The sequence below is a fragment of the Ovis aries genome, chromosome 26 (genome assembly GCF_016772045.2).
Source record: "Ovis aries strain OAR_USU_Benz2616 breed Rambouillet chromosome 26, ARS-UI_Ramb_v3.0, whole genome shotgun sequence".
Classification (NCBI taxonomy): Eukaryota; Metazoa; Chordata; class Mammalia; order Artiodactyla; family Bovidae; genus Ovis; species Ovis aries.
In genome coordinates, this window is record NC_056079.1 from 30390565 (window position 1) to 30405716 (window position 15152).

Below are 15152 nucleotides of genomic sequence, written 5' to 3' on the forward strand. Positions count from 1 at the left end.
TAAATTGTTCTCATGCTATCCATCCCAAATTATTGTGGGGTGCCTGGCAGTGGTTTGTGAGAAAGGTTGGCTGCAGTCCCCACACTCTAAAAATCATTTATTATGCAAAACAGGGACCAAAAAACTCAGGTGGTTCTGTTGTCCTATCAAAAGGCTCTCAGGATAGGTGGAGGTTGGGGGAGAGTATATCCTTTAATCAGAAATAACTTGTGAATGACTTGTTGAAAATGGATACATCTTTAGGGGACCACAAGTGTGAAGAGTTCCTACAGAGCCATCATTCTTCATAAACTATAACTTGCCACCAGCACCATCAGCTCCCATGACCTTTGCCTCTGGTGTTCGAGTATCTTCAGTTTCCACATACAATTTAGATAATTAAGTGAGGGAGGGAAGTACCTTTAAAGGATCATCGTACAACTTCTGATTGAAGGAAAGACGGGATCGTTTAAAGCTCCAGTGATCCTACACATTCAGGTTGAATTTCGGTGTATTATGAATAATATTTCAATCTAAACACAAGGAATTAAGCTGACTTGAAAGGAATGCAATATGATCTACTCTGCAAACAGCCCTTTCTCGAAAGTCCACACACATATTTATTCTGATTCGATTTGGGAGTTGACTGTCAGGCCCTGATAATCTGCAGAAAACTGCATGTCTCAAAACCTGGCTGTTTTTTTGTTTTTTTCCTTTCCTTTTTACTGAAAGTTTTCAATCCTATTCATTCATTCATATATTCATGATTTATTTTCGGAGAGCTTACTCTCTGCCAGGCATTGGGCCACATGTTACAGATGTAATAAACCATTAGTGCTTTTTTTTTTTTAAACACACTGGATGATTTTATTTGAAAATTTAGAAAAGACAAACTAATCAACATGTCAGAAAGCAAATAAATGATCGTCTGGGTTGGTGATCAACCTGACTACCAAAGGGTGCAAGGGGGCTTTTTGTGATAGTGGAAATGTTCTATCTTGATTGGGATGGCAATGTGAGTGTATACACTTGCTCCCAAACTCGTTAATTTGTATAACTTAAGTGTGTGAATTATACCTCAATCAGGGAATAGAGAAAAATGTGAAATGGGAGCACAGCAGAGCTCTTTTGGGTTAATTGCTCAGATGGCATTATTTCTTGATGGTGACACTCTGTGCTCTATCTCTAAATAAGGTCTAAATATCTCTTATCATCGTAGTCTAAAAGAGAGGCAGCAGAGAGAAAGTGTGATGTCAAACTAGCAATACAGAATGTCTAGGGTTGTGTATTCGGTTTGACATTTGCACACACTGAATATCACATGTATAATTTCTGCTCCCCAGCAGGGAAGGATGTAATGGAGCCCACTTCATTTGGCAGCCACATTTAAGGAAGGATGGGCAATTAAAGGAGAGGGCTGATCAGAGGCCACTGAGTATGGCAATTACTGTTCTCCTACTGTTGACATTAGGGTCCGGAATATAAATAGATACCCTAGCTGAAAAGCTGTGAGCAAGATTTAAATGGGCCTCATTTTTAGTGAAAGATACTGATGATACCTAGCATGTTACTGAACAATTTCCATAAATGTGAACCACACAACTTGTTTTGCCATGAGTCTTCCATTCCTCGATTCTGTAGCAGGGAACAGGAACACAGAAGGATATCAGTAAAGTCTGGCATCTCTAGGTGTAATTTTAGCAGCAGCAGCCTGAAAGCTTCCTGTGTAATTACATTAGCTCTAATGAAAGGAGAAAAGGTGAGTGCTGCATTATTCAAAGGATACCCTGAGATTTTACTTCGTCAAGATGTTAACTGTGTCTCTATTTCATTTCGTTTTATAAGCCAGAAGCTACATTCAAGAGACTCTCCGCCCTCTCTAGACTCTTCCCTTTTGGCCAAAGTGAAATAGTAACTTCCTAGCATTCAGGAGAAAAGAGAGGAATTTCCCAGTGTGATATGAGGTGCCTTCCTGTGCCCGCCCAACCTTCGTTACATGATGTACTGAAGTAAGGCTCCTGAGTTTTCTTTCAATTTGACATTGATAGGAATATCGCTAAGTTACCTTTAATCTTTTCTAGCATCTGTTTCGAAATACAGAGCCAAATAGTAGCTACACAGCATCGTAAGTTCCTAAGCTTATCCACAAGTTTTCCCTCCTTCAGTTCTCTTGACAAAACACACTCCTCCATCAGTCACCTCCCTAAACTGACTTTAAGATGCACCCTTTAGAAGACAGCTACGCACCAGGCTCTAGCAAAAATGTTAAATGTCTCACTTATCATCCTAAATACCTTTTCAGGAAATGAGTGGATAGAAACAAAGCAGAGAAATACCTTTTAAATTTTAGAGCCGATTAACTGATACGCGAAGAATCAATGCTGTTGAACTGTGATGTTGGAGAAGACTCGAGAGTCCCTTGGACTGCAAGGAGATCCAGCCAGTCCATCCTAAAGGAGACCAGTCCATCCTAAAGGAGACCAGTCCTGGGTGTTCATAAGAAAGACTGATACTGAGGCTGAAACTCCAATACTTTGGCCACCTGATATGAAGAGCTGACTCATTGGAAAAGACCCTGATGCTGGGAGGGATTAGGTGCAGGAGGAGAAGGGGATGACAGAGGATAAGATGGCTGGATGGCATCACTGACTCGATGCACATGAGTTTGGGTGAACTCCGGAAGTTGGTGATGGACAGGGAGGCCTGGCGTGATGCAATTCATGGGGTCGCAAAGGGTCGGACACGACTGAGTGAACTGAACTGAAACGCTGAAATTCTTAGTCTCAGATACGTATGATAGTGAAGGGTGTCAGGATACCTAATCTTATAAGAGACTTTTTACAATGCCAGGAAGGCTTTAATTTTTGAAATTTCTATTGACGTATAGTTGACTTACAGTGTTCGTGTTCTGCTGAACAGCAAAGTGACTGCATCGTGTGTTTACACATTCTTTTTCATTACGGCTTAGCCCAGCATATTGAATGTAGTTCTCTGTTCTATACAGTATGACCTTGTTATTTATCCATTCCATATATAATAGGTTGCATTTGTTAATCCCAAATCATCCTTCCCTGCCTCATTCCCCCTTAGCAACCACAGTCTGTTCTCTGTGTCTGTGAGTCTGTTTGTTTTTTGCCATGTATTAGCTTCCACATTGGAGAAGGCAGTGGCACCCCACTCCAGTGTTCTTGCCTGGAGAATCCCAGGGGCGGGGGAGCCTGGTGGGCTGCCGTCTATGGGGTCACACAGAGTCAGACACAACTGAAGTGACTTAGCAGCAGCAGCTTCCACATATAAGTGATATCATATGTTTCTCTTTCTCTCACTTTTCTTGGTAATCTCTAGGTCTATACATATTGCTGCAAATGCCACTATTTCATTTTTTATGGCTGAGTAATATTCCAGTGTGTATACACATATACACACACACCCACATCTTCTTTATCCGTTCATCTATTGATGGGCACTTGTTTCCATGTCTTGGCTGTTGTAAATAGGGCTGCTGAGAACATAGGAATGCAGGTATCTTTTTGAATTATAATTTTCTCTGGACATGTGCCCAGGAGTGAGATTGCTAGATTTTATGATAACTCTCTTTTTCGTCTTCTGAGGCACCTCCATGCGATTGTCCATAATAGCTGTACCGATTTACATTAGGACGACTTTAAGTAAAAATCTGAGTATACACTTGAAAGATATACCCTTTTATATGTCACTGAAGGAAACAATATCTTGTTATTATTTTGTACTTTGTGAAATTCCTATAAATTTCTGTGAGGTGGTCCATCTTTGAGAGCATCTGTAAGTTATTCAGCTGAGGTGCTTCTGGATAACTGGAGAATCTACAAATAACTTCTTGGCTTTTTCTGTTTCAGGGGTGAGTTTACTGATACCACACGGTGCCATCCCAGAGGAGAATTCCTGGGAAATTTACATGTCTATCAACCAAGGTGAACCCAGGTAAGAGACAGAGAAGAATGGCACATTAATAAGATCTTAACTATGAAAATGGAACTTCTACGGAAAATCTGAAGTTATTAAGATAATGTGACATAGAGGTATGTGGGTGAGAGTGTAAGCCACTTGGACTGTAAAGAGGAAGAAAGCAATTGCAAACCTGTTGGCTTTCCGTTTGTAGACTGCTAACCCAAGTCACCGACATCTAGATAGCAGACACCAAAATCAGTGTATCAGTAGCTGTGCTGCGCTAAGTCACTTGAGTCGTGTCCAGCTCTTTCGTGTCCCCATGAACTGCAGTCCATCAGGCTCCTCTGTCCATGGGATTCTCCAGGCAAGAATACTGAAGTGGGTTGCTATTCCCTCCTCCCAGGGGATCTTCCCGACCCAGGGATCTAACCTGTGTCTCTAAGGTCTCCTGCACTGGCAGGCAGGTTCTTTACCAATAGCACCACTATCAGTAGGGTCTCTCCACAAAGAGTCACTGTCTCACAGAACCCTCCTCTCAAAAGAAAAACATATCCTCCTGGGGGTACTCTTTGGTTTTACACATTATGAAAAATGCAGAGAATAACTGCCTGTGACCTTTTAGCATCAGCAGAACACCTGCCCTATAGCCGAGAGACAATTTCTTAAGCAATTTTTCTCAAAAAAAAAAAAATAGTCTACACTTTAGTAGCTTTCAGATCTTACAAATTTCAGCAGCATTAAATTCAGTTACATGAACAAATACAAACCTTGCCTCATACTTTTTTAATGAAAGTAGCTGCTTATTTTCCTCGTGCAACTATGGTGTTTGCAGAAGTGTTTCCTTCCTCCACATGAGATAAACCAAACTCCTCTTTAGAAAGCAATTTCTCTTATCAGCTGGATCTATATACCTCTGGCATTTTCAGTCATAACATCTTGGTTAGTTTAGAATAGATTTTGTTGTTAGCAAAAAAAAAAAACACACACACACACACACACACATGAAAGAAAAACAGAGAAACAGATGGTGTGAACAGACTTTGATAGCTATCTCCATAATAGGATTTGTTAGTATCCAGTGGTTTTCACTTTCTGCTCTATGGGATTTGAGAAAAATGGAAGAAAAGGCTCTGCTAGCTGGCTCTTGGGGAGGAATTGCTGGTAAGCCATGCTATGTTGGGCTCTTGTATTACCTGCTCAGTTCTGTAGACTGATGTCCTTTAGTTGGGCACCTGAAAACATTCCAGTGTTGAAGTATCTGCACTTGGCAAAAGGGAAACCAAGAAGCAGAAGTTTTATTCAAAAATCTCAACTAAGCAGACCTAAGAACTATTCTCTGGAATAGTCGCCTTGTTTTTGGATGGATTTATTGAAGCAACTCTACCTGTTCAAAACTGAGGTCATGGCCAATTACACATAAGCTACTAAATGCATCATCCTTCAAAAATCAGGTTTGAGGCAGAATCCAGGCAACCTTGCCTGAAAATCCTGGCCTCTTGCAAACCCTCCTCCACTCTGCACCCTGTTCCCTTTGTGGTAATGAGTCCACAGAGCCTGTGTTCAGCTCTTTTTTTGCAAACCCATCCCTACTTTCTTCTACCACATTATATGAGAACCAGCCCAGGAGCCTTTCACAAATTCAAAGGCACCTAATGCACAACTCACCTCAATCCTCACCCTTCTTCTTAGGAGGGCAGAGCTAGATTGTGTTCAAAGACATCAAACATGCAAGGAATTAAATAAAAAGGCTCCAAAATAGGAGAACTATCTCTTGGGACATCCTGAAGTGGAAAAAAATAAACATAAAAATTTGCCGGAGCCCAGAGGCTTTGAAAGACGAATTTGGCCTCCTGGGATCACACCCTGCTAAGCTTTGCAAGTTTCAGGTTTATCAGTTTGGTTTATCCACCTGTAGCTAAGGTGTAAGTTCATTGATGCCTTTCAGGAAGTTGGACAGAAATAGAAACAACGTCTGAAACTTCCCATCTATGAGGTGAGCGTGTAACAGAGGATGGGGTAAAATTATAGGAAGCATACATTTCCATTTGCCAAAACCTACCCAGCTGTTCCTGCCTCTCAAGGAAATGACTCGTCATTAAACTGCAGCCCACTTACCTTCCTTGGCTCTTCTCGCTCCTTTTTAAGGAGCTCCAAACTACATACTGGGGAAAAAAAAAAACCCTCTAAAAATAGTAAATGCCTTTTACTCTTTTTTTAAAGCTCAGGTAAATTTTTTCCATCCTTGCTAGGGGGCTACTCAGATCTGAGTTCTGCTTTTAATCCTGTGATTAATCAGGAGACCGCTGATGTACTATTTAGTGTCGTTTCTCTGTAAGATCACTTGAAAACCCATTTTCATCTTACGGCATCTGTCATTCTGAACTTGAGCTCAGATTGAGACCCATTTCTGCAAAGTTCATAAAGCTGGAACACCACTTTAGTTCAGAGCTGTGAGCGTTGGATTTTTCTGACTGCCCGTCACTCCATACACCGCGAATTACAGTGGGATCTCCCCAACACCATCTTGATTCTGTGTTTAAAGGTAGTTCCCTTCTCCTATTGATGAGACATTTCTGTTACTCTTTCCTGAGTTATATCCCTGGTGTAGCAAGGTGATGACTTAGTGGAACTGTAACGGATAGCACAGATGCAAATTCTTTAGCAGATGCCCAGGAATATAGCTGTGCGGAGTGAACCACAGACTCAGAACAAGCCCCTGTATTCAAATAGTCTCAGATAGATACACTTAACATTTTGGTAAGTTTCAAGTAAGGTGGTTCTTTGTCTGAAGTGAGGTGGTTCTTTGTCTGAATTGAATGTGCCCTGTCTCTCTTAGAACATCCTACTTGCATACCTGGGAAATTTCCAAGAGGAGGTTGTATTGAATTAGCCAAAAATTTCACTCAGATGTTCCAGAAAACCCAAACAATTTTTCCGACCAACCCAATACTTTCTGTTAGGTAGAATGATGTCACTTTCCCTCCTCAATGTCCCTGCTTGGTCTATACTCTCAGACTTGAACCACCATCCTAATGAAGCTTTTCTAACCTGTTCTACCAGTCTGGACCTTTGGTTGGTCATAATGCTGTGGAAATAAACTCTGCTGACTTTGTGCGCATATAGGTACACATTAAATAGTTTGCTAGCCGGAGACCTTGCATCCTCGGAAAAGTAATTACTCACCTCTGTCTCAGTATAACTTGCAAGGTGCTCTTACATGCGTTTAAGTCATTTAATCTCCCCAGTAACAAAAAAGAGAGGGTTTTGTACAGATTTTGCGATGAGAAAAAAGATCCAAAACATGAAGTTTCCGAGAAAGGAAGCTGCTTCGCAAGGATGTATTACTTACCAGCTGAGCTGGGATTTGACTTCAGGATATCTAACTCCAATTCCACGGCTCATGGACTAAAGGATGCCACCTCTCCTTGACATCAGAGACTTTAACAGCTTTCTGACCCTGAGTTACAAGGCTTAGCCCCTGGAATTGCTCTGTAAGAGAAGCAGACAGGATCAAGTTGAACGTTCCTTAGACATCTACGATGGTAAATTGCTGCTGTTACATTATAGCTGAGGGAAGAAAGGCTGGAAACAGGTGTACATCAGTGCTGAAACTTAGCGGACATGATGTTCAGAGGCTTTTGAGCTCAGTGGCTAAGAGTGTGAGCTCAGGCATCCGAGCCCTGGGTTCAGACTCACTGCTTTTATTCATGAGACCACGGGTAAGTTAATGAAACTCTTTCACTCTGAGTATAGAGTGGGTACTTCACCTATTAGGGATATTTATAGGATTGTATGATATATACAGTGATACTACAATCTTAAAGATGATAAAATAAATCCTAATTAATACATTGTATTTGATAAAGTATTTTACCTATTAATACTTTAGATAGGTATATGTCCTTTAATCTTCTTATCCATCCTGTATGGTGAACAATAATTATTCTTCTAATTTTGTAGATTTGAAAATTAAGACCAAGAAAACATAGTACATTTGCCTCAGGTGGCAGTGGGACTGGGCACCACAAGTTTTTGAGTAATAATGTATTTTTAGACTGTGTCCCACTTTAAGGCATATTATTCTTGAGTCTGGTAAGACGTGTTTTATGAGACACGGGGCTTATGCCTAACAATGGAAATAAAACATACAGAAGAAACATGAAACATACAGAGAAGGGTCCAGATTTGGGGAAGACAATGGTAACATGATAATTCAATGTGGAATTGTGGTGCAATAGAGAATTTCACAGAGCGCAGTGGGAAAATGGAGGAGACCTGAAGTCTATTCTACGGATGGATTTACAGAGAGGGTAGAAGGGAAGGTGGACAAAAGATCAGTAGAACTTAGCCAGACAAAGACCAGTATAAAAATTATAAAACCCAGTGATTTCTAGCTCCAAGATATACATTTTCCAGTATTTCTTTACAGTAGAAGGTAGGAAGGAGGGTGGTTAAGAGTAAATAAATCCAGGCTTTATTATTATTATTATTCAGGTATAGTGGCTTTACAGTGTTACTTTCTGCTGTATGACGAAATGAATCATTCATATGTATACAACTTCTGGGCCCTCCCTCCATCCCCCGTCCCACCCCTGTAGGTCATCCGAGGGCAACAAGCTGAGCTCCCTGACCCCAGCTATTTTATACAGAGTCGTGTAGCTCTGTCAGGCCTAATCTCCCAGTTCATGTCACACCTCTTCCCCTCCTACCAGGCTCCAAACATCCCTTCTCTACCTCTACGTCTCTATTCCTGCCCTGCAAATAGTTCACCATTCTTTCAAATTCCACATGTATGTGTAAATATATGATACTTGTCTTTCTGTGTCTGACTGACTTCACTCTGTATAGCAGTCTCTAGGTCCATCCAACATCTCTACAGATGACCCAGTTGGGTTGCTTTTCATGGCTGAGTAATATTCTGTTAGGTACCTCATCTTCTTTATCCATTTCTCTTTCAGTGGATATCTAGGTTGTTTCCAAGTCCTAGCCATGGTAAATCATGCTGAAATGAACACTGGGGTGCATGTCTTTGTGAATTATGGTTTTCTCAGGGTATATGCTGAAGAAGGAAATGACAACCCACTCCAGTATTCTTGCCTGGAGAATCCCCTGGACAGAAGAGTCTGGAAGGCTATAGTCAATGGGGTCACAAGAATGGACATGACTTAGTGACTAAACCACCACCACAAGGTATATATGTCCAGTAGTGGGATTGCTGGGTCATATGGTAGTTCCATTGTTTTCTAAGGAACCTCCATACTATTCAGGTGTACGGCCAAGTAAGTCAGTTTGTTTTTTTTTTTTTCCAGATTCTTTTCTATTATAGGTTACAAGGTATTGAATATAATTCCATGTGCTATATAATAAATCCTTGTCATTTATTTATTAATCCCAAGTTCCTAATTTATCTCTCCCCCTGACTTCCCCTTTTGGTAACCATAAATTTGTTTTCTATGTCTGTGAGTCTGTTTCACAGATAATTTGCATTATTTTAGACTGCACATATAAGTAATATAATATTTTTATCTGACTTAACTTCCCTTGCTCAGTCTCTTGTGGAGTCACTGTTCCTTTCTCCTGGGTCCTGGTGCACACAAGGTTTTGTTTGTGCCCTCCAAGAGTCTGTTTTTCCAGACTTTCCTGTGGAAGTTCTGTAATCAAATCCCTGCTGCTGCTGCTGCTAAATCGCTTCAGTCATGTCCGACTCTGTGTGACCACATAGACGGCAGCCCACCAGGCTCCCCCGTCCCTGGGATTCTCCAGGCAAGAACACTGGAGTGGGTTGCCATTTCCTTCTCCACTGCATGAAAGTGAAAAGTGAAAGGGAAGTTGCTCAGTCGTGTCCAACTTCACGACCGCATGGACTGCAGCCTACCAGGCTCCTCCATCCATGGGATTTTCCAGGCAAGAGTGCTGGAGCGGGTTGCTGTTGCCTTCTCCGATAATCAAATCCCACTGGCCTTCAAAGTCAAATTCCCTGGGGGTTCTCAGTCCCTTTGCTGGATCCTCAGGTGGGGAAATCTGTTGTGGGCCCTAGAACTTTTGCAACAGTGTGAGACCTTCTTTGGTCTAATCCTCCTCCCGTTTTGTGGGTTGTTTGCTCTGTGGCTATAGTGGAGCTAATGCTGATGTCCTCCAAGAGGACTTAAACCACACGCTGCACCTCCCAGGACTGCTGCAGCCAGAGCCCCTGCAGCAGGCTCTGAAACACTCACAGGCAAGTCTGGTTCAGTCTCTTTTGGGGTCACTGCTCCTTTCCCTGGGTCCTGGTGCTCACAAGGTTTTGTTTGCACCCTTCAGGCATTTCTGGTGGGCATGAGATTTGATTTTAAACACGACTGCACCTATCCTACCATCTTGTTGGGGCTTCTCCTTTCCCTTTGGACTTGGGATATCTCTTTTTGGTGGGATCCAACATTCTCCTTTTGATGGTTGTTCAGCAGCTAGTTGCAATTTTGGTCTTCTCACAGGAGAAGATGAGCGCACATCCTACTCTGTCATCTTCCCTTAGTATGATCATCTCTAGGTCCATCCATGTTACGGATGGTAAGATTTCATTCCTTTTTGTGGCTGAGTAATATTCCGTTGAGTCTTCCCTGGTGGCTCAGATGGTAAAGATCTGCCCGCAATGCAGGAGACCTGGGTTCAATCCCTGGGTCGGGAAGATCTCCTGGAGAAGGAAATGGCAACCCACTCCAGTACTCTTGCCTGGAGAATATATGTGCCACATACTGTCTCTCCGTCTGTCTGTTGGTGGACGCTTAAGTTGCTTCTGTGTCTTAGCTACTGTACATGGTGCTGCTAGGAACACTGGGGAGCAGGTATCAAATCTTGTCTCCCCTGCCCTGCTTTAAAGTCACTTTGATGCCAAAATATTGCCTTAAGCAGCCTCCTTCCAATTCTGCCCCAGGCCTAGGCACAGACAGAAGGATTAGGTTTTATGCACTGCTTCACTCACAAAATAGAGAATGCTTTCTGATGTCACAGGAGCTAGAGTAGCCTCACAGAAAGGCAATGGCATGAACTTGGATCTGCCAGAAGTATTTGCAGGTGAGAGGCCCTTGGGATTCTCCTAACACAAGGGTCTTTAAGCAGCTAAGTCAATGCCGAACACAGCCACCTTTATCAAGTAGGCTGCTTTGGAGTGCAGGAAACCAGCAATGATCACTTTTAACAAGCTTGTCTCTTTTCCCAAACTTTTTTAATTCAAAAGAATTGGGGTCTTTTCTTTCTAAAATTTTTTCAGGAGCTTTTTATTTTGGGGAGGGGGTGCATTTTTCATCTTCTTGAAGAAAGTTTTGATAACTTTTATTCAATAAGGGTGTTTAATAGAACTACCCTATGGCCCAGCAATCTCACTCCTAGGCATATATCCAGAGAAAACCATAATTCGAAAAGATACATGCCCCTTAATGTTCACTGCAGCACAACTTACAATAGCCAAGAAATGGAAGCAGCCTAGAGGTCCATCAGCAGAGGGTTTGATAAAGAATAGTTGGTACATATATACAGTGAAATGGAATATATACTCATCTATTAAAAAAAATGAAATAATGCCATTTACTGCAACATGGATGGACCCAAGATGATCGTATTCAGTGAAGTCAGACCAATATATAAACCCACTTACATGTGGCATCAACAAAAAGGTACAAATGAACTTACTCATAAAACAGAAATAGAGTCAAAGATGTAGGAAACAAACTTATGGTTACTGGGGGCAAGGAGGGGAGGCTAAAGTGGGAGATTGGGATTGACATAGACACCACTGTATATAAAATAGATAACTGATAAGGACTTACTGTAGAACAAGCAGGGAACTCTACTCAGTACTTTGTAATGACCTATAGGGGAAAAGAATCTCAAGAATGGATATAGTTTATGTGTAAATGATTCACTTTGCTGTACACCTGAAACTAATACAACATTGTAAATCAACTATACTCCAGTCAATTCTTTCTTAAAACATAAAAGGTTTTTAAATAAAAGTATTTTAGAAAATCTGTTATTTCAGAGCTGTTCCCACATATATACATAAAATGATGTAGCACAGTCATCTCATTACCCTGTCCCAGCTCATATTTTGCACCCCTCCCCATCCCATGGGCTTCCCTGTGGCTCAGCTGGTAAAGAATCCACCTGCAGTGTGGAGATCTGGGTTTGGAAGATCCCCTGGAGAGGGGAAAGGCTACCCACTCCAGTATTCTGGCCTGGAGAACTCCAGGGACTATATAGTCTATGGGATCGCAGAGAGGTGGACACAACTGAGCAACTTTCACCTTCACTTTTTTCCCCGCCCCATGGTTGGCAAGTAGAGAAATGGACCAGAGCATTAGTATATGGAGCTTTCTTCTGAGAAGCAATAAAATAAAATCAAAGGCAAACATTCATTTCATTTTTCCAATTACACTGTCATGTGGATATTCCAGACCAAATGCTTAGACTAGAGTTGGAAATGTAAATACTCTTCCTGAAGAATTTACAAAAGGATACATATTTGGAATCAGGGCTCAACCCAGATGGAATATTTTCTCTCAGATGGTATGGTCTTCCCACTGGTACCTCTTAGGGTGTGGATTAGGAAGGCAGATAATAGTGGTATTAGGAAATATTAACTTTGGGTGGGGGATGCCTTGATAATGGTGCAATAGCTTTGATAGCAAAACATGAAATAAGACCAAACGTAAGATGGGGAAGAAAGTGGGTCTGGATGGAATAAAGCAGACAATTCCTTTTCTAGTAATAACTCACAATTCAGCACTGCAGTATAGCTGCTTCTGCAGAATGGCTTCATGTAGCTTTTCTTCCAGAGTTGCCAGAACCACACACACAAAAACAAAATCATAAACAACGACTTGATCACATTGCAAGCCTAATAGAGGATACAAGCATTCAGAAATGTCCTTAGGCTATTTGGGAGGACGTCATTTCTAGAACACTAAAAAGAAAACACAGATATGTATGGCCATTTAACTTGTAAAAATGGTGCTAATGAAATGAATCTGTTTCTAGTAAACTACTCTTTATGTCAAAGCAGACATTTGAAGCCATTTTAAAACCACTCATCCAAGTAAAATATGAAACTGCCCACACTTTTCCTGGGGCATCTGATTTCACAGAAGCTAAGAAACCCCTATCATCAGACTATTGCAATTAGTGTAGTGGTCCCAGTCAAAACCTTACCTCTTGAGTGCAAGGTGAGAGCACCTGTCTTTGGCTCTACCCTAACACCAGGTGACTGGTTAGGACATTACTTCAGGGAGAAGGTGTCAGTCACTCAGTCGTGTCTGACTCTCTGCAACCCCATGGACTGTAGCCCGCCAGGCTCCTCTGTCCATGGGGATTCTCCAGGCAAAATACTGGAGTGGGTTAAAATGCCTGTCTCCAGGGGACCTTCCCAATCCAGGGATCAAACCCAGATCTCCCACATTGCAGGTGGATTCTTTACCATCTGACCCACCAAGGAAGTCCTTGAACACCAGAACCTTTTGTGTCTGCAAATATCCATGAGTGTGTACACAGGTGTGTGCATGGGTGCTGAGCAGGGCGAGTGTGGGATTTTGAATCCGATCTAATATTATAGGTTTTAAATGAACAAAAATCAGCCCCCAAAGCAATTTTAACATTTCTATTTCCCGAAAAGTTATAGAATTAAACTTAAATATCTTCAAGTTACCCTGCTACCATGGACAGTTCCATTGAGCACAACTGTCAGAATGACTGCTGGGAAAACCAGAACCACTTGATACCATAATGGATGAAACCCAGTAACTCAAATGAATGATACTTTGCTACATGTGGTGACAGAGACACACAAATTTCACCAGGAGTGAAGGGATGAACCTTGTGTAAAGGCTCAGGGTAGGTTCCAGAGAGGAAGCAACAACTGACTTAAAAACTAAGTAAGTAAGAGCATTCCAGGGAATAGAATGCGCAACGGCACAGGGGTATAAACAGCATCACTTATTTTGGCGCTAAGAAAATCAGAACAAAATAAGAAAAGTAGCGTGATAAGGAATGAGGCTGAGGAAATAAAGATTTGACCATGTACAATATTGTTAGTTGACATGTACCTGGTGGGTAGGGATGGATGAGGCTTACTCACACTTGGTACGTATTATCCCCTGCTGCATCTCCATTGCCACTTCCCACATTCAAGTCTTTATTATTCCAGTATCCTTCTGAGTACAGTAAAAAGATGCCTCATTTTGCCCAGTTCAGATATTAATAGTCCTCCTTTTCACACTCAGAATCTCTCAACTTGGACAATAAATGATAGTCACTCTACTTTTGAGTGTCCTTGTCTCTAGTTGTGAACATTTGAAATCCTTTCTCTAATCCCCACATTGCTCCCAATGGGGAGTTTTGAGAGAGAGAGAGACGTGGGGAAGAGAACTCAGCAAGATCTGGCGTGTGTGCATGGGTTAATGTGGAGTGAGAGAGATGAAGGACTTGAAGATAATTCACAGAATTCTGGCTTGGGAACTGACGATTAATTAGAAGAGAGAGGTTTGCCAGCTGAAGTCACCTGAGAGTTTGTGATAACGGTTGCTCTGGGAGCGACTCTGGATTTTTTTCTGGAACAAATACAGCTCTTTCCCTTATAAGAAAAGAGGTAGGAAGAAAATTGATTACAGAATAAATAAATAAAATACAAAAATTATATGTATATTCACACACACAAAAAAAGGTAACTAATGAATTGAAATCCCATGTCACTTGTTTGGGCTTCCCTGGTGGCTCAGCAGTAAAGAGTCTGCTTGCAATGCAGAAAACACAGGAGAGGTGGGTTTGATCCCCGGGTCGGGAAGATCCTGTGGAGAAGGGAATGGCAACCCACTCCAGTATTCTTGCCTGGAGAATGCCATGGTCAGAGGAGTCTGACAGGCTGCAGTCTATGGGGTCGCAGAGTGGAACATGACTGAAGTGACTTAGCATGCATGCCTGCACATCACTCATTTGGTTGGAGCATGGAACAACAATGCTACTCCCAGCAAAGTATTGTGATACCGGACGCAGACTGGGTCTGCGTGCCTCATGCACAGAGGAATCTTCTGCCTTCCTTTGCTTTCTTTCCTTCCTAGCTAGGTAAGAATCTGCTAACCCTGAAATAAATGAACGCCGTACATAACATGTCAGGGAAGTAGCACAGACTTAGGCATTAACATTGCATCAAAATTGAAGAATTATTAAAAATGAGATGACATAGCTGAGTGAGGACCACAAAGGATCCAGAAGCCCTGCGT

The 15152-nt window shown here is 41.8% G+C and overlaps 1 protein-coding gene across 7 annotated transcripts in view; it reads left to right on the forward strand.

Annotated features, from left to right (window-relative positions):
* Positions 1 to 15152, forward strand: part of UNC5D (unc-5 netrin receptor D) — a 638805-nt gene that overhangs the window by 563761 nt on the left and 59892 nt on the right. For all 7 annotated transcript variants that reach the window (XM_004021770.5, XM_042241215.1, XM_042241214.1 and 4 more), the window contains one exon: positions 3855 to 3939. In XM_004021770.5, coding sequence (XP_004021819.1) covers positions 3855 to 3939 — 85 coding nt within the window. The remainder of the gene's footprint in view (positions 1 to 3854; positions 3940 to 15152) is intronic.